At 41.2% G+C, this 24,632-nt stretch overlaps 1 protein-coding gene across 5 annotated transcripts in view; it reads right to left on the bottom strand.

The window, feature by feature from the left end:
- LARGE1 (LARGE xylosyl- and glucuronyltransferase 1) overlaps positions 1 to 24,632 on the bottom strand; it is a 705,604-nt gene that overhangs the window by 319,391 nt on the left and 361,581 nt on the right. For all 5 annotated transcript variants that reach the window (XM_060190108.1, XM_060190109.1, XM_060190106.1 and 2 more), the window contains one exon: positions 3,570 to 3,741. In XM_060190108.1, the coding sequence (XP_060046091.1) occupies positions 3,570 to 3,741 (172 nt within the window). The remainder of the gene's footprint in view (positions 1 to 3,569; positions 3,742 to 24,632) is intronic.

Here is a 24,632-nt window from a genome sequence, read left to right as displayed (position 1 = left end):
TAAATAAGAAAAAAAGAATTTGAAAGAAGAGGAACATGGAGGCCAACACATGCAATCAATGCAAGTATCCTGATTTTAGTTCTGGGCAAAATCCAGCATCCTGCCAAGTTTTAATATTTTCATTTGTGAAATCAGAGGACAGAGCCAAGCTCTCTCTTTGAAGAAGAGATCAGTAAGCTGCATGGGAGCAGGGAGAGAGATCACCTACATACTTTAACCATGCTTGAGGAACTGAATTTAAGCTCCCAGCAACCGCATGGGAAAGTCATACAGAAAGAAAGCTTCATGAGTAGTGAAGCAATGCTGTAGTGTCTTTCCTTCTCTTAACTCCTGCTTAAAAAAAAAAAAAAGAGGGAGCTGGGTGATGGTGCACTTGGTGAAGCACACCTGTTGCCATGTGCAAGGATCTGGGTTCAAGCCCCCAGTCCTCACCTGTGGAGATTGGGGGGAAAGTTTCACAAGTATGAAGCAATGCTGCAGGTGTCTGTCTCCCTCTCTGCCTCCCCCTTCCATCTCAATTTCTGTCTGTCACTATGAAATAAATAACAAATACTGATAAATAAAATATTTTTTAAAAAATCAAGAAAAAGTCCAGCAAGCATGAAGAGAGGGAGTTTGACACACTTACTTTCAACAGTTTTGCTAAATGATGTATTCATTCATGTCATTGATGCCAAGTTACTGAAAGGCAGTTTTTATCCTGAACAAGGTAAGAATTTCTCTTCCCCAGGAAGTTAGACTTTTCTCAACTAGTCCAGAGGTTAAAAAGGTCCTCAAAAAGTAGCAGCATACCCCAGCATGGGTGAGTTTATTCTTCTCTCATGAACAGAAACTAAAACCAACTGGAATATCCTGTGATTCATGCAGATACTGTGATTAAAAATCACTATGTGGCATTTCTTCTTCATAGGCTAGCAAAGAGGTTTGCTAACAAGAAACTAAAGTGTGATTTGACAAAAAAAAAAAAAAAGTAATGAAATCCATCTTATTGTCTGATTTTCTCCTCATTGTCTGACACCGAGAATGATTTTTAAAATAATGTTAACACTACAGCAGCAAAAAATGCTGGAGAGGATGTGGAGACAGAGGAACCCTTTTACATTGCTGTTGGGAATGTAAATTGGTACAGCCTCTGTGGAGAGCAGTCTGGAAAACTCTCACAAGGCTAGACATGGACCTTCCATATGATCCAGTAATTCCTCTCCTGGGGTTATACCCCAAGGACTCCATAACACCCAACCAAAAAGAGGTGTGTACTCCTATGTTCATAGCAGCACAATTCATAATAGCTACAACCTGGAAGCAACCCAGGTGCCCAACAACAGATGAGTGGCTGAGAAAGCTGTGGTATATATACACAATGGAATACTATGCAGCTATCAAGAACAATGAACCCACCTTCTCTGACCCATCTTGGACAGAGCTAGAAGGAATTATGTTAAGTGAGCTAATCAGAAAGATTAAGATGAGTATGGGATGATCCCACTCATCAACAGAAGTTGAGTAAGAAGATCTGAAAGGGAAACTAAAAGCAGGACCTGACCAAATTGTAAGTAGGGCACCAAAGTAAAAACCCTGTGGTGAGGGGTAGACATGCAGCTTCCTGGGACAGTGGGGGGTGGGAATGGGCAGGAGGGATGGGTCACAGTCTTTTGGTGGTGGGAATGGTGTTTATGTACACTCCTAGCAAAATGTAGACACATAAATCAGTAGTTAATTAATATGAGAGGGGAAAATCAATTGTATGTCTCAAAGTTTTTCAAAACACAAACTGAATCTTTTTAATATATAGGCTGTGTATTTGATATGCGGACTCTCTCAAAAGCCTAGACCAAGTAGATTAGAAGCTTCCAATAGCACAGCTATATACAAGATACTGGATACTGTACAGCAAACCATAACAAAAGGACTTTTCAAAGTTAACCCAATTACCAAATAATGTGATGATAACATTAACTATCGATTGTCTTTTTGAACCCTAAGACAGCAGGAACCTCACATCTCCGCTATAGAGCCCCTACTTCCCCCAATCCTGGAACCCTTGGATAGGGCCCACTTTCCCGTATGCCTCTCCTAATCCATACCAAATAATATTGCATCCGCCGATCACAACCTAACCAATGCAACAATTGCCACCTCAACATGCTTCACCTCAGACTGTGCCCAGAGACTTCACATGTGGAATGACAACCCTTCAGCTTCATTACTCGGGTGAGACCTTTCCTTTTATAGTACACTCTAATTTCATCTCAGGTGGTTCACTTTGTAACGAAGTCCCATAACCTAGATATACACCAGTTTCTGTGAGAGAGAGCTTATATATACCTGAAAGCAGAACTACACTAGAGTTTGCAGTGAGTACCTCCCTAACACTTCCTCTCCACTATTCCAAGCTTTGGGTCCATGATTGCTCAACAATTTGTTTGGCTTTGTATGTTAACTCTCTTTTCAATCACCAGGTTCCACATGCCACCAGGATGCTGGCCAGGCTTCCCTGGATTGAAGACCCCACCAATGTGTCCTGGAGCTCAGCTTCCCCAGAGACACACCCTACTAGGGAAAGAGAGAGGCAGACTGGGAGTATGGACCGACCAGTCAACGCCCATGTTCAGCGGGGAAGCAATTACAGAAGCCAGACCTTCCACCTTCTGCAACCCACAAAGACCCTGGGTCCATGCTCCCAGAGGGATAGAGAATGGGAAAGCTATCAGGGGAGGGGGTGGGTTATGGAGATTGGGTGGTGGGAATTGTGTGGAGTTGTACTCCTCCTACCCTATGGTTTTGTTAATTAATCCTTTCTTAAATAAAAAATAAATAAATAAATAAAAATAATGTAACACTGAGAAGCTATCTGGGTGGAGAGTATAGACATATCAGTATAAGCTCTGTGTTGACTTATCATGTCTCACCAGTGTCACCATAGCTAAATGCTATGATTGAGCTCACCACTCCCCACCAGACACTCTCATATACACTAAGGCTGTGACAAGAACAACAAAAAAAGATATGGAAAGACAGACCCAACGAGAAGGAACATCTTGTAAAGCCAAACTGGTTTATCTCCTTGAAATGGAAACCCACACTGATAATGGAAGCAAAACCTACAAGAACATTTCTCTCCATAATCAATAATGAATACCTATCTCCATCACCTCACAGGATCCCTGGCAATCACAGTGTCACTGGATAAAAGAGAAAACCAATAAATGCATGTCTCTACCAGCTAAGTCAACACTCAACCAACATCATACAAAATCCACATATCAGATATGAAGCAGCCTACATTGGGCTATTCCCTGTGAGCAGAGATCATAGCTCTTCATGTCATAAGAAAATGCAAACAAAGTATAGCTTTGTTCAGATGCATTTCTAGTGGCAGATGAGTGGACAGGCACCAATAATTGTGATTCCGTTTTCATTTCATTTGAATGACTCCCCTAAAAGACAATCTCAACTTTTTTTTAAAGACATCATTATTCTGGGCATATAGACACCTTCAAAGATAACAGAGAAAAACAAACAAACAAACAAACAAATAATATTAATTAAAAAAAACAGGCTACAAGTACCTTTGAACTTGTGGAATACAGCCCACAGCTCTGCAATGTCAGTCGCAAAGGTGATATCTGTGTCAAGTACAATGACCCGCTCCAGGTTGGCAGGAAGAGTCTTGGTAAGCACGAGCTTCATCAGGCCATAAATCCCAGAGTAATGCTTGTTTGGGATCCAGGAAACTTCAGACTAGACAAGGTGGGAAGGGGAGGTACAAGAACAGCAAAATCATCACATTAGTTTTCTGTCTAAGCATTAAAAGTTGTGTTAGATATATAGAAGATACAACAGAGGGGCCGGGTGGTGGAGCACCTGGTTGAGAGCACATGTTACAGTGCTCAAGGACCCAGGTTCAAACCTCTGGTCCCCATATGCAGGAGGAAAGCATTACGAGCTTCAGGTGTCTCTGTCTCTCTCCCTATCTCCCCCTTCCTTCTCCTTTCCTCTGACTGTTTATCCAATAAAGATAATAAAAAAATTAAAAAAGAAGATACAACAGAAATTTTGGAATAAACTAATGTATATTTTCTTGAATAGCTGTTTATGTAATTTATATATAGCAAAAAAAAACTGTGTGTGGTGTGAAACTATATATTTTCTTTTCTGTTTAAGACCAATAACGTGGAAAAATATTTTTATGTTAAGTACAAAAGGGACACAAACACATATATAGTAGAATAATCACTATGTAAACAGCAAGAATTCATGCATAGAAATGTCTAAAAGAGCACTTATTACCAAGAAATTAACAATGGTAGCATTGCTAATGGCAAACTGATTCTTAGAGCAAAGGATTGAACGTAGGGCATCCATATATGCAAACTATGTGCTCTACTACTGAATGATTATCATGTTTCCTGCCCCAGGCATGTGAAGTTTGGGGGGAATAAAATGTATCTGAATCAAAAGAGGAGAAAAGTTATGCTTGTGAAATAACAACTATAGGCAAACATTATGCTAAGATTTTATAAAATAATTTTTGTGATATATAGACTCATTGGAAAATTAATACACATAACAGAAGAAAAAAAATTAAAAATTGAAATACATATGTGTATATCACAACCAGTTCCTAATTGTTCCTAAATAAATGTATTTTCTAAGTCATCTTGTTTTGTTTTGTGGAGCTGAGGTCCTTACACAGGTGTGATTTCACTGCTCTTGGGCTAACTTATTATTCACTTAGAGACAGAGAGAGACCCAGAACCTGAGCTCTCTTCGGTGCTGTGATGCTCTCATGTAGTTGCAGGGCTCAGACCTGGGCTGTACACATGACAAGGCATGTTCCTTACCCAGTGAGCTATCTCTCCCATCCCAGTCACCTTTCATTATCTTGAGCCAATAAATATTCCTACTTAGTGATTTTGTTAAAGCTATATTTACCTAATTTTTAAAGCTGTAATTAAAGCTATTAATGTTACTGCCTTTTCCTCAGATGAGCACACGAGAGTTGGTCATAATCTATACATTTTTTACCAAGTCGTAAAGAGTTCTCATACACACACACGGCAGAAATGAGTAAGTCATAAAGCATCTATTCTAAAAATTTCTCACATGCCATAATGATGCAATAATAGAATCATTGGCAAGTTACAGATACTGGTACCCCTTAGCATTAAAAGGCAAGTCTAAAAATGATACATACTGTCAGTGTGACAAATGCTTTCAAAGGCACAAGCTGTTTATGAAGGTCACTATAGGCAGGTTCTCCAATTTATGTGGAGAGTTGCCAAGGAAGCCAAAGCATACTTCTTATTTTCAAGAAGCTAGTAATTGTAACAGAACCCTTATTATTAATGGGAATGTTGTTACATTTCCAAGATTCAGAAAATTACTCATCCTTTTAGTCCTTATACTTCCATTTGGTGAATACTGTTCTTAATTAAAAAAAAAAAACAACTATATGTATGTATGTTTATTACCAGGACTTCACAGCATCAGGCTGACTTTTTCAAACAGAAGAAGAAAGGCAGAGATAAGAGAGAGAAAAAGCGAACACAGAATAGAAGCTTCCTCTGTTGCAGTGTGGGCTGGCTTGAGCTTAGGTCACATATACAACAAAGCAGGTACCCTTTGCAGGTGAGCCATTTCACTGCTCCTCACCCCCCCATTAGATTTTATTTTAAATGAAAGTTGAAGTTTTCTTCCCAAAGACTTTTGTCACCATGCTGAAAGAGTAAAGACATTTTAATAATCTAAATGCCCCAAAGTAGAGCAGTTAACACATGGCATTATTTTTATTTGACAACAAACTGTGTAATGACTATAAAACAATGTGGACTAAAATGGACCAAAATTTACTAATTAAGTTTAGAAGACAGAAAGTTATAAAAACGCCTTTGCTTAATAACTTCTATGTGTAATCAAACAGCATGACAACACCACCACCTGAATTTATGTTGTGAATGAAGAAACTACCAAGAGTGATTGTTTTGAGATAACGGACTTCTCTTCTGAGATGGACAGACTGGTCCCTCACACCCATTTCATGATATGCTTTCATCTTTGATTTATTTGAAAATACCATTTTAGCTATTCCTTCTTTTGAGTTTTTGCAAAGGACTTTTTTTCATAAGCAAGTACAGTTTAACCAGAAAACATAAACTGATGGGCTGAACCACCCACCATGTGTTGGTCTCAGAAAAAGAAAGCACCAACTCTGGAGTCCCTACCACCAGGTCTCTGGGCAGCATGGGGAAGGTAGTAAAAGAAAGAAACAGGATGAGGTGAAGAAGGTGTCATCTTGGATGAAGTGTGAAGGAATCATGTGAAGTGAGATAAGCCACAAAGAGAATATGGGAGAATAAAAGATGAATATGGGATGATCTCACTCATGACATAAATTGAGAAACAAGAACAGAAAGGGAAACACAAAGAGAAGTTGGACTGTGTTTGGTGTATTGCACCAAAGTAAAGGACTCTGGGGTTTGGAGGGGGTGCTTTAAGGTTCTGAGGCACAATGACGGCAGAGGACCTAGGCTGGGGGTGACAGTGTTTTTGTAGGAAACTGAGAAATTTTACACACGTACCAACAACTGTATTTGCTGCTGACTGTAAACCATTAACCCCTTCCATAAAAGTTAAAAAAAAAGGAAACAACTGTTAAAACTCAGCTCCATCCCCATATAAATACTATCTCTATGTTTCTTTATCTGTAAAATGAAGATCCTCTTATAGAAGATCCTGTCAGTATTACCTGGTTGATGTGAAAATTAAAAGATTAAAGGATTCTGGTACACAAACGATTCTCAGATATATATATTTCTGCCCTTCTTCCTGATTTCCCCTTATCATTTCCATGATTTAGTTAACCATGAAGTGGGGTGGTCCTGTGGGATGCAGTGCAGCAACAAAGATGGGGTTCTGAAAGTATACACCCAAGGAATCAGAGTCTGGCACTGTCACCTCATAGCTATGCCTTTTCTGAGCTTCTGTCACAGATAAAACACAGGCTATTTCCAGCACTTACTGCACTGTACCAGTGAAGCTGTGGGTGGGAACAGCACCCTCAAGCTGGGTTATCTGAGGAAAGAGTAAGGGTAAAAGGACTACTTACCCAAGAGTATTCAGCACTGAGGAATGGTGACAAAGAGTTGCCTAGAACTCTAGGAGAAGAACTGGGAAGCTACTGCCACCCAAGTCCTATAGGGCCACTGTCAGAAGCTGCTGGGCTGAGAGAATAGCTGCAGGAAGAGACTGGTGTAGTGGTCTGCAGTACAGGGACTCTGTCTCTTTGTGACTATCTCTCAGTGGCAATTCTGCAGGAGAAGATGGGGAGAGATCCTGACCTCTCACACCACCTGAGGCTCACTAGAGTGCTCTTTTAGACAAAGCTAAGCAGAAGCCAGAGAGAAAGTGATGGACATTACTCTTAAGCATAAGTCTCATGGGACATAAAGCACAGTCAAGGGTGAAAAAAAGTCCTGGAGAGCTGGGGCTGGGTGGCAGTACAACCAGTAGAGACATCACCACACACAAGGACCTGGGTTCAAGCTCTAGTCCCCATCTGCAGAGGGGAAGCTTCATGAGTGAAGAAGCTATGCTGCAGGTGTCTTTCTTCCTTTCTGTCTCCTCCTTCTTTTGAAACTTCTACTCAAAGATAGGAGAAAAAGAGAGAGAGAGAGAGAGAGAGAGAGAGAGAGAGAGGCCACTGGGAACAGTGGATTTATAATGCAGGCACTGAGCCCCAGCAAAAACCCTGGTGGCAATACAAAATAAAAATAGGGAGTCAGGCGGTATTGTAGCGGGTTAAGTGCACGTGGTGCGAAGTGCAAGGACTGGCGTAAGGATCCTGCTTCGAGCCCCCAGGACCCCATCTGCAGGGGAGTGGCTTCACAAGTGGTGAAGCAGGTCTGCAGGTGTCTATCTTTCTCTCCCCCTCCTCTCTCCATTTCTTTCTGTCCTAGCCAACAATGATGACATCAATAACAATAATAACTTAAAACAAGGGCAACAAAAGGGAAAATCATATATAAAAGAAAATAAAAATAAACTTAAAGAAGACAAGTACTGGAGGAACAAACCTAACAGCCAGCAGAGGTGGCGGTAGCATTACATGGGTATTGTGCAATGCTCTCTACATATAGGTGTAAAATACCTCTGGGATGGATAGACAGTAGGTTGCAGATGGTTGGATGATAGACAGCACATGAAGATAAGTGACTTAGTGAGTGAGAAGTGGCACACCTAGTAGAGAGCACATGTTACCATGCACAAGGATCTGGGTTCAAGCCCCGAATCCTCATTTTCAGGGAGGAAGTCTCTGAGTGGTGACAGGTATCTCTCTGTTTCTCTTTCCTTTTCTCTCTTACCTTTCTTCTCAATTTCTGCCTATCCAAAAGAAATTTTATATATATAAATGAATGAATTATCCTGAATCATAGCAAGCAGGATGCAAAGTGACCAGTGAAACTGGCCAGGGGAAAGCCTGCATTTGTTTCCCCAAACACATTACCCTTCCTTGGGAGTTACCTTCCTACCTACCTTTCTCTCCCACCCCCACCCTCTCTCTATCCTTTTTTTTCATAGAATAGAGAAAAGCTGAGAAGGAAGGGGGAGATTAATAGGGAAAGAGAGACACCTGCAGCACTGCTTGAACATTAGTGCCTCCCACCCCAAGCCCCAGCTGCAGGTGGGAACTGGGGACTTGAACCCAGCCCTTGTGTATGGTAATGTGTGTACCACCAGGTGCACCACTGCCCAGTCCAGGGAGATAGTTTCCTTGTTAGCTATTGCTTTCAGACTTGAAGCCTAAAGAGTCTGAATAATTCTTTTGGGTGGTCTTTATAAAACTCTTCTTCCTGAAAGCCTTGGCCTTTGGAACTCCTCCCCCATCTCTTGAGAATGTGCCAGAATTGAAGCTTGGTAATCATTTTTTTTTTTTCATCTATTTTGGTTTCCGTCAACTCAGGAGACACTGGGTAGGGGCAACACACCAGAAATGCTGGGTGAGGCATTTCTAGATCAACTAGATCAACTAAATCAACCCAACACTTAGAATCCATCCTTCTTTCCTTCCTCCCTCCCTTCCTTCTTTTTCTTTATTTCATTGATTTAATAATGATTGACAAGACTGCAGGATAAGAGGGATACAATTCCACATAATTCTCATCGCCAGAGTCTGTATCCCATCCCATTCCTCGATAGCTTTCCTATTCTTTATCCCTCTGGGAGTATGGACCCAGGATCACTGTGGAGTGCAGAAGGTGGAAGGTCTGGCTTCTGTAATTGCTTCTCCATTGGATATGGGCGTTGGCAGGTCAATCCATACTATCACTACTGTCACTACCCTTCCCTTGTGGGGTATGGCTTTGGAGAGGTGGGGTTCCAGGACACATGGTGGGGTCATCTGCCCAGGGAAATCAGGTTGGTATCATGCAACTTGGTTACAGAGTAATGGAGCTGCAGGGTTGACATTCCAGGCCTGGTATTTTTGGACACAGTCTAAAGTGAAACTTGTAGAGGTGGTACTGGCTGCACTGATCTGGTTGAGATTAGCAGATTCAGTATCAAATGGTATGGATCCAGAGAAGTGTGAAGGAAAATGAGCCACACCCCAGAGGTTCCAGGACTGGGAGAAATATGGGTTTTATTGATAATAGGGAAGGTTCCTGCTGTCTTAAGAGTTTAAGAAGGCGGGAGTCGGGCTGTAGCGCAGCAGGTTAAGCACAGGTGGTGCAAAGCACAAGGACTGGCATAAGGATCCCGGTTCGAGCCCCGGCTCCCCACCTGCAGCGGAGTCGCTTCACAGGCGGTGAAGCAGGTCTGCAGGTGTCTATCTTTCTCTCCTCCTCTCTGTCTTCCCCTCCTCTCTCCATTTCTCTCTGTCCTATCCAACAACGACAACAACAATAATAACTACAACAATAAAAAAAAAACAGCAAGGGCAACAAAAGGGAATAAATAAAATAAAAAAAATAAATATTAAAAAAAAATTTTTTTTAAAAAAGAGAGTTTAAGAAGGCAATAGTTATAACCAAGATATTTGGGAATTTGGTATACTTTGAAAACCCCATGGTTGGGATTTTAACATACATGTGAGGGGCAGTGTCATGGCCAAACAGTAGAACCCGAGGAATAAATTCATCTTAGTGTGAGCCCGGGCCTGAATGTGGTCCCTAGTCCCCAGCTGAATACATAATCAGTTAAGTTAGAGCATTCAATTAGAGGTAAAGGAAGCTTTCAGATGAGCTTATATTTGGGGCAAAACCAAAACTAAACAGAAAACAGATAAGAAGAGAAAATGGAGGCTCTTTGGGGAAAGGAATATGCAGGGAGACACACACACATTTATTATCAACAGCTCGTGCTGTGAGAAGCATCCTTTGATCTGCCTTCCTCCACATCAACTTAGAAGGCATCATCATCTGGTGACCAGCACCAGATCGGGTGATGGCACCCTACGAAAGATGTGTTCTTTCCTCTGGCTCAGCTCACATACTGCCCATGCTTATCTTCTGCTCTGGGATGGGACAAGACCATTTTTTTCTTGGTGGTGATCACAGTGTGTCCACTTCTCAAGATGGATTAATTCATTTAATGAGTGTGCACCACCATGGGGCTAACCAGGTTCAAATCCTGCCTCTGACGTTTTCCTCAATTAGATGCTACAGTCTCCATAACTGGAAGCCCAGGGTCAGCATGATCCCAGGGAGAATACATAGTTTCCCTGCTCCTTCCACTTCTGACAGCTGTTCCTAGGAATGGGGGACTTCAGACAAGTAATTTAACCTTACACTATGGGGGTCAACACTTGCTTCAGGAATTTGATCTTGATAACAGCAAGAAAGTATGGGACTTTTATTTATTTATCTATTTTTAACAGCAAGGAGGAATTCAGGGTTAGAGAGAAAGCAGCCCCAATCTGAATCCCAGAACCACATGGGAAGTACTATGGCACCAGAGGAGGCTCTATTGCTGTGCCATCTCCCTCCACCCTCTCTCTCTATGAATAACACAAACAAAACCAGTCAAGGAGCAGTCAGAAGTGGAGAGTTTTGTCAGGTGAATTAAGTCACTCATCATCTTTCCTATATAAATGAGTAGGAGATTTACAAAGTGAGTTCCATACAGGGAAACTCAGCCTCCTCTTCCAGATCTCTGAATTGAGCAGTTGTCCTTGGTGTCAAGTGGAAAGAGGGGTGGGGTCCCCCACTACAGCCTTTTGGGGGCAGTCTCCTGGTGCTACACATGCTGGTGTTGACCTCAATCCCACCCTGCAATAAATGGCAACCCACCCAGGAGTTTTAAGTCCTGAGGTCAATGGAGATAAGCCGCAGAGACCTGGTGGGCATCTTTCAGATTAACCCTGAGCATCCTACCAGGACCACAACACCTGGAAGAGCAATATCCTAGTGTGTCCTTCATCATGATAAACATGCCATAGAGTTCCTGCAATTAAAATGATAATAAAATGAAGGTTAGGCTGCTTTCAATGGGCAGAATATGATCCTCACTACAGCTGTTAATAATTCTAAGCAGCATGTCTGGAAATGTAATTAGCTGACATGCAGCCATGCTCAGGAATGCTACTTCCTTGAAGGAGTGGACACAGCTCTCATTGTCTGGGGTTCTTATGGAAAAGTGGGGTGTTGGCCTATTCTTAAAGGGAGATGCACTTTTCCAAAGCAGTTAATTCTTTGGTGGGTGGACTCAAAGGGAAGTTGCTCAAGAGCACTTCAATAGATGCCAGGATATCCACAGGAAAGATACGAAGGAAATCGGACCTGGCTAATGATGGAGGCCAAGGGGGAAACAGACAACACCTGCAGAAGGGACTGCTTCAAAACAGGCTGAAACAAGTAATGACTCAACAGTGATATCAAGTTTCTGACCCTTGATAGACAAAGACCATGCAGGAAAAGGACTGGTTTTAACAAAGTGATGCTTATTTATTTGTTTGTTTATTTATTTATTTATAACAGAGCACTGTGAAACTCTGGTTTATGGTGGTGCTGGCTGGGAATTGAACCTGGATCTCAGAGCATGAAAGTCTTTTTTGCATATCCATTATGCTGTCTGCATAGCTCACCTATACCTTTTATTTTTTATTACCATTAGAGATAATACTGGGGCTTGGTGCCTGCACAACACATTCACCACTCCACTCATGGCAACCATTTTTTTTCCTTTCTTCCTCCCTTCCTTTCTTCCTTCCTTCCTTCCTTCCTTCCTTCCTTCCTTCCTTCCTTCCTTCCTTCCTTCCTTCCTTTTGATAGAAGAGAGAGACTTTGAGAGGGGAAGGAGAGATGGAGAGGGAGAAAGACAGACATTAATAGCTTCACTTGTTATGAAGCCTGCCTCACCCATCCTGCAGGTGGGGATTAGGAACTTGAACCCCAGTCCTTGAGCATAGTAACACGTGTGCTCTACTGTGTAATAATGCCTGGTCCCAGGCATTATTATTTTAACATGTGGAGTTTGAGGGATGAAAAACTGAGTCTTTTCTCACCCCAACTTTAAATCTACTCTAAATGATGCAAGTATTTATGTCTTCTCTTTTCCCATGATACCTAGCCAGCTCACACAGGTTTTTCAATTCTGATTTAGCAGGGTTATAAAGGAGCCCCTGTCTCTCCAGCCAAACTTTCATTCACCATAAGCAGTTTTTCATGGCAATTACAAAGACCTAGGAGTTGGGTGTGTTTGGCTGCTAAGTCTCTCTAGACTAATTTTCTCATCTGGAAAATAAGAATGATAGTGTATCCTGTTTCCTCCTAGGGACATATTATATGTGTAGTCTGTAAGTTTTCTTTCATCATCCCGGAAATATTTATTGCTCAAAATACACGTTTTAAAAAACCCACATCAATAGTTTCCTGTGGATTAAAAATCACCTTGACTGACTTTTTTATATATAATTTTTAATATTTATTTATTCCCTTTTGTTGCCCTTGTCGTTTTATTGTTGTAGTTACTGATGTTATCATTGCCTAAAAAAAGTCATTCTGGCTGCAGAATATTTGAAAAATCATTTGTATTTCATGTTGTTTCTGAATGGTCATCTTTGAAACCCACCTGCATTATATTCTGTAAAGAGTTAATTATATTCTGTTGAGAAATGGAAAGGCTCAAGTGGGCCAGAACTTTATGAGATAGCTGGGAAAAGAATCATGAAATAAACACAAACTTGGTGTCTGGCTGGATTCCCTTTTCAGCTTCACCATTTCTAGACAGGTAAACTCCTCTCTCTAACCCTTAATCTCCTACCTACAAAATAGACAAATGAAAACAGAAAATGAAGCCATACGTGTCATATGAGGTTTATAAAAGGATTAAATGACCCGGCTCCCCACCTGCAGGGGAGTCGCTTCACAGGCGGTGAAGCAGGTCTGCAGGTGTCTATCTTTCTCTCCTCCTCTCTGTCTTCCCCTCCTCTCTCCATTTCTCTCTGTCCTATCCAACAACGACAACAACAATAATAACTACAACAATAAAACAACAAGGGCAACAAAAGGGAATAAATAAATATTAAAAAAAATTTTTTTAAAAAGTTAAAAATAAAAAAGGATTAAATGAGGCAAGAAAATTAAGAACCTGGTATCCTACTTGCTACATGATAAGGGCTCTTTACTATGCCATCTCCTTCTCTATCTCTCGATTTTATTTGGTATTTATATCTGCACAATTCCACCACTTTCAGAAAAATTTTATCCACATAGAGGAGGAGAAAGAGAGAAGAGAAAGAGAAAGAAGAGAAAGAGAGAAGAGAAAAAGGGTTTACTGCTAGACCTTGGTACCTGCACAACTCCACCATTCCTGGAAGCCATATATATATATTTTTCATTTTCTTTCTGACAGAGAGTAAGAGACAGAAAGGAAAGAGAGTTGTAGCAGTATTGCACAGCTTGTGAAGTTTCCCTGATGCAGATGGGGGTGGGGGCTTGAACTCGGATCCTCAAGCATGGTAATGTGCATGGTAACACGTGCCAGGTGTGCCACTATCTGGACACAGGTACATATTATCTTTTTTTAATCCACATTTACAATATAAATTTTCACAGGGCTATGAGACTGGCATTATACAGTTGACTCTTGAACACTATGGATTTGAATTGCTCAAGTTCATTCATACAAAGCTACTTTTTTTGTGTGCCATTTCAGCATTCCTGGATCTAACCAACCATGGATATAAAACCAAAGACACAGAGCACTGACTAGAAGGAATTTGAACATCCTCAGATCTTGGTATCCTTGAAGGTTCTGAAACCAATCACCTTGGACACCAATGAGTGATTACAATAAAAAATTGGGGGGGGGGTCACAAGTTACATGTGAGTTTCCATTGATATAGGAGTTTCCCTGCTCCCTATACTGCTTAAGGATCAACTCTATGTATTGACTGTAGTTGTTAATTGTTCATCTTATTAACTATATAAAGCACTGCAGAAAAGTTATGATTCACATCTATGAGATAAAACATATACATTTGTAATTACCTCTGACAGTAAACAAACAAACAACTCCAGTGGGCTCAGTTAAGATGATTTAAACAAACATTTATGGAACATTTTGTATGGAGGTACAGGATGAGGAACTACACGGAATCAAAGGTCTGCAGGTGTCTATCTTTCTCTCCCCCTCTCTGTCTTCCCCTCCTCTCTCCATTTCTCTCTGTCCTACCCAACAACAATGACATCAACAACAATAATAACTATAATAAAACAACAAGGGCAACAAAAGGGAATAAATATTTTAAAAAAATGGCTGCTCACAGGTGTCTGGAATTGATGCTGGCTATTACTTAAGAAGCCTCCTTGCTATACAGTTCACCCCAGGGGGGCTGCTTGACTGTTTTTACAAAACAGTTTCAGGCCACCCAGAGAAAACAAGCCAGAAGCTGGAGGACTTGTATAACTGAGCCTCAAGGGTCACACTGTATCAGTTCTACACTGTCTTAATGGTTACATAGGTCAGCACTTTGCAGTGTGGGGAGGGGTAGTGAGGGTGTGAGTACAAGGAGATAGAGATTGCTGATGGCCATCTTGGAAACTAGCCCCTGCATCTGTAATTATAGGATGGCATGCACTGATTCTGAGAAACTCCTAGTATGTGCACAGCAGTAGTTTAGTATAAGAGAATTTAGAGTGGTATAGCAGGGAGGAAGAGCAAGTAATGAGAGAGGAAGAGACGGAGCTTAGATTTAGTCTTTTTTTTTTTTTTCTTTTTACTCAGCCAGGGCCCCTGCATATGTGATTTTACAATTCCTGACTGATGTCTTCAATCAGGTCAGGGGTGGGTGGGTGGGGAAAGGGCTGAAGCATAACAGCTGTGTCACTCCCATATGTTGCCAGAGCTCTAACCTAGGCTGTGTGCATGGCAAGGCATACACCCTACCTAGTGATTTATCTCTCCAGCCCTTACATTTGATCTTGAATAAACGAGTTTATAATTTACTGAGAAAAAAGTAGGATCAGAGAGGAATCAGCATTAGCGAAGGCACAGAGATATAAACAGTTAGATGTGTGTTTGCAAAGTAGCTACAGTTGGATACACCTAGGTAGAACTTTAAGTTGGAAGTAAGGGGGAAGGATATAAAAGCAGGAACAGGTCAAATACTGGAGAACATTTTACATCAAGCTGAAGAACACTAGACAGTATCCTGGAGATAGTTGGAAGAAAACTATCTTTTGTATTAGCTAAAAGACAATCTCTACTGTATTTCTAAAACATATTCTAGCAATTTGAGAAGGGAAACAATAGAAAGGAGCATTAGTACTCTGGAGGATGTCTATAAAAAAATTCCGATTCTGTGGCCATGGAGGTGGTACAACGGAGAAAGCATTGTGCGCTCAAGCATAAAGTCCTGAGTTCAATCCCCGGCATTCCATGTGCCAGCGTGATGCTCAGGCTTTCTTTCTCTCCCTTCTCCTCTCTCTCATGAGTAAATAATTATATCTTTAAAAAAAAAAAAAGCTTTCTTGAATCATTCCTAAGGGTATAATTCTCCCAGTTTGGGGAAAGGACCAGAAATATATACAGTTAAGCAGTCCAGGTGTTCCTGTAACCCTCAGAAACAAAAAATACTGTATTTCTTAAGGCCTTTCTTGTTGGCAGGATCATTTTCAATGGATCATCAAGCATCTTGTAGAAACAAGGTAACTCCAAACTGAAGTGTTTCACCTGCATGCTTGGGTGTATAAGGAGAAAAGATATTTCTCAAAGCAAGAACAGGTGGAAATCTAATTCTCTCTCTACATCACCCTATACATCATGAACCATGTATGATTGACTTACTGTGAAGTCAAAAAGGTTTCCTGGATGTTTATTTTATTTTATTATTTTTTAAAAAAATTGTCATCAGTTGGGTTTCACAGCCAAACTTCCCCCTTGTTGCCCTTGTTGTTTTTATTGTTGTAGTTATTATTGTTGTTGTTACTGATGTCATCATTGTTAGATAGGACAGAGAGAAATGGAGAGAGGAGGGGAAGACAGAGAGAGGGAGATAAAGGTAGACACCTATAGACCTGCTTCACTGCCTATGAAGCAACTCCTCTACAGGTGGGGAGCCAGAGGCTCAAGCGAGATCCTTACGCCAGTCCTTGCACTTCGTGCCACGTGCACTTAACCCACCACAGTCAAATTTTTAGATAGAAAGACAGAGACAGAGGAAGAGAGGGAAAGACATTATCACAGTGCAATTTGCTCTAGTGTGGTGGCGGCTGGGCTAGAACCTGGCAGCTTCTTTTTTCAAAAGCAGCAAAGTAAGGGGGCTGGACAGCGGCACACCCAGTTAAGCACACATACTATGTGCAAGGACCCATGTAAGGATCCAGGTTTGAGTCCCCAGGCTCCCTACCTGCAGGGAACAGTGGTTTTGTGGTGCTGGCAGTGAGCTCCAGTGATAAGCAGCAAAGTAATGTCGATCAAAGCTGGTCTAGGTCCCTTCTGTGACATTTTTTTAAAGATATATTTTTAATAAACTTATTTATTTGGATAGAGACAGAGAAATTGAGAAGGAAGGGAGAGACAGAGGAAGAGAGAAAGACACCTGCAACACTATTTCAACACTTGTGAAGCTTAACCCTGCAGGTGGGAACCTTGGACTTGAACTTGGGTTCTTACACATTGTCATGCATACTTTCAACCAGATGTGCCAACACGTGGCCCTTTCTGTGACAATCTAAGGAGCAAATCAATAGGAACGTTGAATTACACACCTCACATCTTCCCACTGTACAAACTGGGAAGGAAATCTTATCATAGTCTCCAATCTGGTCCTTATAGGTGACAATTGCCTCTATTAAGTGTTACGTGAACAATTATTTATAACAACACAACCCTGAAGGGCTCCCTATTCAGAGACCTACTAAGCAACTGTCCACCACAAATATCAGTGATTCAAGGTGGTGACAGAGGCAAAGAGAAGCAAGTCAGGAGACCACAGATCTAGTCACACACTCCTTCTCACATCAGTGGCAATGAAACCACATCTCCTGTCATTCCTGGCAAGAAACATACTTCATTTCGTTTTGTGAAGCTCGGAGGATTGGCGGATGGTCACTGAAGCATTTATAGACTGCTTGCACAAGCCCCCAGTCCTTTCTGTGATGAAATGGAGTGTTACAAAGCACTGGGAGTTCTGATTTGTGAACTGGACTGTTACAGTGGTTTAATTTCCTGAAATATAGCCACCTTCTTAACTAATAGGTTTTTCAATGCACTGAGGAGAAAATTATATTAGCTTCTGCTTAGCCTGGACTTAATATTTTTAGAAGCAGCAATTCTTATTATTATAGCTGCAGTATGTATTTATGTATGTATACTTAGCGGTGTCTGACACAGAGAAGGCACTCCATGAGTAGTTTAGGGCAAATAAAACAATACATGTAGACAAACAATATTTATGGAAAATGACTCCTTGTGATGGGGATACACAGATGCACCTACTTCATTCATTTATTCATTCACTCATTCATTCATTCATTCACTAGGTGACTGCTTTAAGAAAATTATAGTATATTTGAGGGAGAGGTGACACATATTCCAAAAAGCCTCATCACTGCATTCAGTGTAATGGTTTATTTTGTTGGGTAGGGGGGAAGTGGAAAGAGACTGGTGAGATGTGAAAGACATTGGAGGGAAGGGCTCTCAAGATACTGGTCTATTTAAAGTTAGATGTTGTGGTGTTTTATCAGAATATGTCAAGATCTATTTGTCTGTAGTCTTCAAATGTATCCAAGTACCTGTGTGCAGAAAAGATGTCACGTATAACCTCAGGGCAGAAATGTGATAGAGAGAGAACATAAGACGTACAGTCAGCTTAATCAGTTAAAAGTACCCCCCCAACACATGCGCGCGCGCACACGCGCACGCGCACACACACACACACACACACTTGCTGCTCAAACCACTAAGAATGAAGGTTTTTCTTGTTTGACACCTTGCCTCCTTCCTTATTTTAAAAAATACCACTATTTTTGAAATATAGAGACACAGAGATGAAGAGTTAGAGAGAGTGAAAGAGACCATAACACAAAATCTTTCTTCAGTACAGTGAGGGCCAGGCGTGAGTCTGGGTTATAAACATGGCAAAGCAGTGCACTGTCCATGTGAGCTGTTTCAACCTCCCACCGCTCATGTTCTTGATGGTGCAAACATTTCTTCTTATGAGTTGAACTTACTTTGGATATTATGACATTTGCATTAAAACTGCATGGTAGAAGATGCAATAAGAGAAAACAAAATCTTTAAAAGGTTCAAGGCAGGAGGTGGGGGGTAAGAATGCATTTTTCAAAGGTTGAGAAGCTTTGCTCTAAGACTGTAAGATACCACTGTTGCCACAAAATAGAATGTGTGCAAAACAGAAAGAAGGCAAATATCTGAATTCAGATAGTAGTACCTGCTGTATCCAGAAGTTCCCTTGCCTTTCTGAATTTACCCAGAAGGCAGTTTAATCAGAAAATATTGTAGTTGTATTGGGGTCAGGAGAGAGCTCAACAGGTAGGGGGTAGAGTGCATGCTTCACTATGCACAAAGCCTTGGCTTCAAACCCTACCACCACATGGAAGTACCAGGGTGGCCGGGAAAACTCCGTGTGACAGAGCAATGCTGTGGTGTCTCTTTTTTCCCTATCAGGAAAGTAAACAACCAAATAATAACAAAAGAATGGCCTAGTAGTTTTTGAGGCCAAACTGCCATAAAAATACACACACACACACACACACACACACACACACACACACACACACACACACACCATACAGTTGTTTATTCACAAATTCATCAAGACGGGGAAGAACACTGTTCATTCTCTTCACATTCCCATTCTTCCTTTTCCACACTCACCTCCTCCTTGCCAGGAAACCATTCAAAGGGCAGCTTCACAGGCTGCAATTAACCACGCACCATGTTGCTGTGCATTAATGAGGTGCTCTTCCTTTTCAGAGTCTCTTGCAATCTTTTTGAGGTGCAGGCTTGCCTGTGATACTCTGGTCCCCACTTCAGACGCCCAACTTGCAGGTCAATTGAACTCTGAACACCCAGGAGGCTCATGGCGAGCAGGTAAAGAGAGTTAAAGAGGATGAGCTAGAGTTGCCACTTAATTAATTTCTAGTTGGGTTAGAGAGTATGTTCTTTTACAGAACACAGAAAGTAAAAACTCTCCTGATTAAGTAACAAGAGCCAAAGAAAAACCTTGTCAATGACAGTTATCCAGTGACTTTGGATAATAGCCAAAGTGACTCTACTCGTTAGTGACCCTGAAAAGACTATGCTTTTACACAGACCTTGTCATACATTGAACAAACATAGCCAAAGGTTGGATTGTAATTTTAAACACTGCAATATTTTAACTCTGGCCTTGAAGTCTTGTCTCAAGATGGCTTAAGACTGCGCCTGCACTGGCATTCCCTCATATTGACAGGCTCTGGATATTTATACGAAGGGTTGTCAGGGAAACCAGGTATTAAGGATAGCTGTCTTACTTGTCTAGATTTAAAATTTATCATACATGAGGATGCAGAAGAGAGAAAAAAATGTCACCCTTAGAAAGTTCTACAGAAGATGGGCATGGCACAAGATAATTCCATTAAGTTTTTACTTCCACTTGAGGATTTGGTTACTGATCAAAGAAATCCTTAAAGCTCCAAATCTCCCTACACAGACACACACACACCACCACCACCACCACCACCACCACCACCACCACCACCACCACCACCACCACCACCAACAACAACAACAACAACAACAGCCTAATTCTGAAAGTGACTTGTTTGTGTAAACATTCACTGTGTGTGACAAACTCTGTACTAGAAGCTAAGGAAAGAGCAGCAAATCAGGAATGTTCCCATTTCTTAAGAGATCACAGTTAAAAGAGAAAGATTATTACATTCATGAGAACACAATATAACATTTGCTGAATGCATGCTATGTAATAGACACCGTAAGCAATTTGCACATATTATCTTTTAATTCACACAATAACCCTTTGAAGTTGATATCAAGACAATCACACAATTTTAGAGAATTATAAGAAGTGGGGCTGAAAATCAGATCTTCCTCCTTCCAGACATCTCATTCAGGCTGGAAAGGAACTCAAATAAGATAATCAAATAAACATTAGGTTGTGAAAGCTATATATAGAAATCACACGCCAATTCTTGGAACAGAACAACAAATTGCACCTAGACATGGGAAGTCAAATGAAAAAGGACAAAGGTGACTGTCACACTCAGATTTCTAGCATGAATGAATGCTCCAAAAAAGAGTCATGCCTGATGCAACTGAGAGAGAAACAGCACTCTTGAGCTTCTCCAACATCTGTCCTGGTCAGTAAAACTCTACAAAGCAAACTGTTAAATGACACCCAAATGAGAAGGCAGACATGGGGAAAATAAGCCTAGGTCCAAAATGACAGCATAAATTCTTAATTTTGGCTCCTTGACACCTAAAAGAGTGTACAAAGATCCAAGTCTCTGATATTCCTTTTTTTTACATGACCAGTGCTAACAAGCGCCGGGATCAAAGGCCCAGCCCACTGGAAGGTGGGTGGCCTTCTGCGTTGATTGGGTGCAGACCAGCTGGAGCTAAGGTACTGCTGTTAGAATTTCCTGGGCTTATGTCCAGCAGAAAAGCAATTACAGAAGCCAGACCTTCTACCTTCTGTAGCTTATAAAGATCTTGGGTCCATGCTCCCAGAGGGATAAAGAATAGGAAAGCTTCCAATAGAGGGTTTGGAATGTAGAACTCTGGTGGTGGTCTTGTCGTTCATAATTAAATAATAATAATAAAAATAATTACCTGAGCTTGGGGGCTGGCTGGTGGCACACTCAATTGAGTGCACATGTTACAGTATGCAAGGGCCTGGGTTCAGGCCTCTGATCCCCACCTGCAGTGTGTGTGTGTGGGGGGGGGGCACTTCCCTTCCTATCTCCTTCTCTATCTCAGTTTCTCCCTGTCTTTATCCAAGAAATGGACATTAAATAAAATTAAATCATTAAAAAAAAGAAGAATCACTTGGGCTCTCTGTTGGGCTTCCCCCCAGGAAAACCCAATCTGAGACAGTTTGAGGTGGTGAAGTGGGGTATTGTATTGCTGATTCCTCCTGTTAGGTAAGGATGTTAATGTGTAATCAAGGGTGATCCCTCTCATTGTTTTTCTGGTATTGTTTTGTGTTCCTAAAGGCTACCAAGTGCAATCTTAAGTGTAATCGAGCTGGAGTATACACAACAACTGAGAAAATGAACCAGCCAGTCAAGTCTAGCTTTGGGGAAATTAGGACACAGATTAATGGCAGAGCTCTGTAACTTTATTTCCTTTGTGCTGTTTTCACTGACATGATCAAGAGCATATATATATATATATATATATATATATATATATATATATATGTAGAGAGAGAGAGAGAGAGAGAGAGAGACATATATACCACATATACACACAGCTGTTTGTTAAACTCTTATTATGCAAGCACACCTAATCCAGAAGCGATAGGAATTAATGAAAGGAGTGCTGCACTTGGAATCTGAAAGCATACATTGGAGTCTGGAGTCTCTGAATCTCTTAAGATTCTACCTCTGACACATAGAGACAAAGCTACCTGCTGGTTCTGGAAGACTAGAAATTCAATGATAGACATGGAAGGACCTAGCAGAGTGCCTGGCTGAATCTGTGCTCACAAGCTTCTAGTTAATTCTGAATCTAGAGGTAAGGGTATTTCATTATGTGACACGTAGAATAAAGGCCTGGTCACAGTAAGCGAACTCGAAACACTCCTGCCTTTCCACTACTGCCGCCACTGGTGATTTCCTCTTGCTCCTTTGTAATGGCTGGTTTTGGAAGGGAGGGCTCAGGCATTATGTACAGCTAATGTAAAGGCAACAAGCACACTCTGGGACACAATGTACGTTAAGTAATAACACCACATTAATAATAACAGGGGGAGAAGAAGGGGGAGTTTCAGCAGTGCTATTATGCCTCTGAATAAGATGTTGATCATCACTTGCTATTTTCTATTCAAACATGTTATTTAGCCAGTAGTGAGCAGATTTAAAACCCACTGGGGTTCTTGAATACAGCCTGCCTGAGTAGTTAAATCCAATAAAAATATCTTAGTTAGATGAGTTTTTAGCCAAGGGAGCAGGGTATAAGAAAGGCCAGTTTGTGAAGACATCCATCTTTCCAAAACACTAATAGGAGTGATGAGGGTGATAATGATCATGTAGCCACAGCATTTTCCAGTTTACTATGACCTTTCACATCTATTATTCATTTGCATCTTGAAACAATTCTGTTAATGAAGCAAGCATGAAATTCATATCTTCATTTAACATACGGAAAGCTGAGATGTTAAAACATGATTGCCCAGAGTGACACAGCTAGTAAATGGCAGGGTTGAAACGTACTTCCTTTGGCCTTCAAGAGAGTCTCTTTCATGAGGCCCATAATTTCATGTTACCATGGGAAGAAGATGTATAGACTGTAAAGCCTTGCCTATTATCTTTAAGCAAGAAGAAGAACATTTGGGGCTGGAAAGATAGAATAATAGTTATATAACAAGACTTCCATGCCTGAGGCTCTGAGGTCTCAGGTTCAGTCCCTAGCAGGGACATAAACCAAAATTTAGTCAAAGCTCAGCAGGAGCTCACACTCATTCTCTCTTTTATTAAAATAAGCAAATCAAATATTATAAGACAAAAAATGCAGATTTTGATACCTATATGTACATTTACCCTAACACCAATCTGGTGATATGCTGAAAAAGTTATCTTGGCTTAGCAATAATCCTAGCTTGCTTTGCATGTTTCAGCTTAGAAAACAAGAGACTCTGGCCCTCAGTGTACCAAGTGAGATAGGAGAGTTAGAATAGATGTCACCATGGGGTCCCCAGGAAATGTGTTTAATATTAGCAGCATGTTACTAATGTGTCATGTGGCTGGAAATAAAGACACATCCATTTAGCTAGTCTCTGATGGTAGTATTTTGAATTTTCCATTCCATTTCCTTCCTAAGCATGATAGTGCATACCTAAACAGAAAAGTCAACTCTAATTTTGTCAGATTCTTATGCATCAGTCCTTAACAATGAACAACTTTACTTCCTAGAGGACACTGACACTATTTGGAGATTTTTGGCTGCTACAATATGAAGTGAAATATACTACTGGCTTCTGGTGGGTGGGAGTCCAGGGTCTTGTCAAACATCCTTGGACAGCATCCATCCACAACAAAGAATTATGGATTTCTGTGGAATCACGTGGTGGTTCACCTGGTAGAACACACAGTTTACCATGTTCGAGAATGTGGGTTTAAGCTGTTGAAGGTGGAAGGCTAACTGGGACCTTTCCCCACCACTTCCCCTGTGAGTTCATCAATGAGTCTCTTGAAAGAATTACAAGGGAACACCTGTGATTTCTATGAGCTTTTTTTTTTTTTTAAAGTCTTTTTTGGCCTCCAGTGCTAAGGCTCAGTGCTAACACTATGAATCCACCACTCCTGGTGGTCATTTCTCCCCCTCATTTTATTAGATAGGACAGATAGAAGTGAAGTGGGGGGGGGGGGAAGGGAGGCCTTCCTATTGGCCTGCTGGAAATTTCAGGTATAGTTACCTGACCCAAAAGCCTCCCATAGTGTGCTCAAGTCCCCAAATTCCTGCTTTCTATGTGCTTGTGCTCCAATTCCCACATCCCATATGTGAAAATATGATGCAACAAAGTGTCTGTGCTCCCAAATTCTCTCTATCCATTCCTTTGCCTCAACAAAGCCCCTGCTTCCCACTTGTAAGGAAGAAGCTTCACAAGTGGTGGAGTGGTGTAGGCACCAAGTCCGAGGGATAATCCTGTGCCAAAAAGCAAGTAAGTTACAGATGCTACCATGACACCAACCTGACTTCCCTGGGCAGAGCACCTCACCAATGTAGAAACCCCAGACCTTCCACACCCTGTAAGGATCCTGGGTCCATGCTCCCAGAGGGATAAAGAATAAGAAAGCTTCCAGTGAAGGGGATGGGATATGGAACCCTGGTGGTGGGAAATGTGTGGAAATTTACCCCCTTATCCTATGGCTTTGTCTATATTTTCTGTTTTTTAATTTTATAAGTAATTCTTTAAAAGCAAGCAAACAAGCAGACAGGAAAAAAAA

Source organism: Erinaceus europaeus, chromosome 4 (genome assembly GCF_950295315.1).
Source record: "Erinaceus europaeus chromosome 4, mEriEur2.1, whole genome shotgun sequence".
In the NCBI taxonomy this organism is placed as follows: domain Eukaryota; kingdom Metazoa; phylum Chordata; class Mammalia; order Eulipotyphla; family Erinaceidae; genus Erinaceus; species Erinaceus europaeus.
The sequence above is the reverse complement of the archived record's forward strand: the minus strand, read 5'-3'. Positions and strand labels throughout refer to the sequence as shown.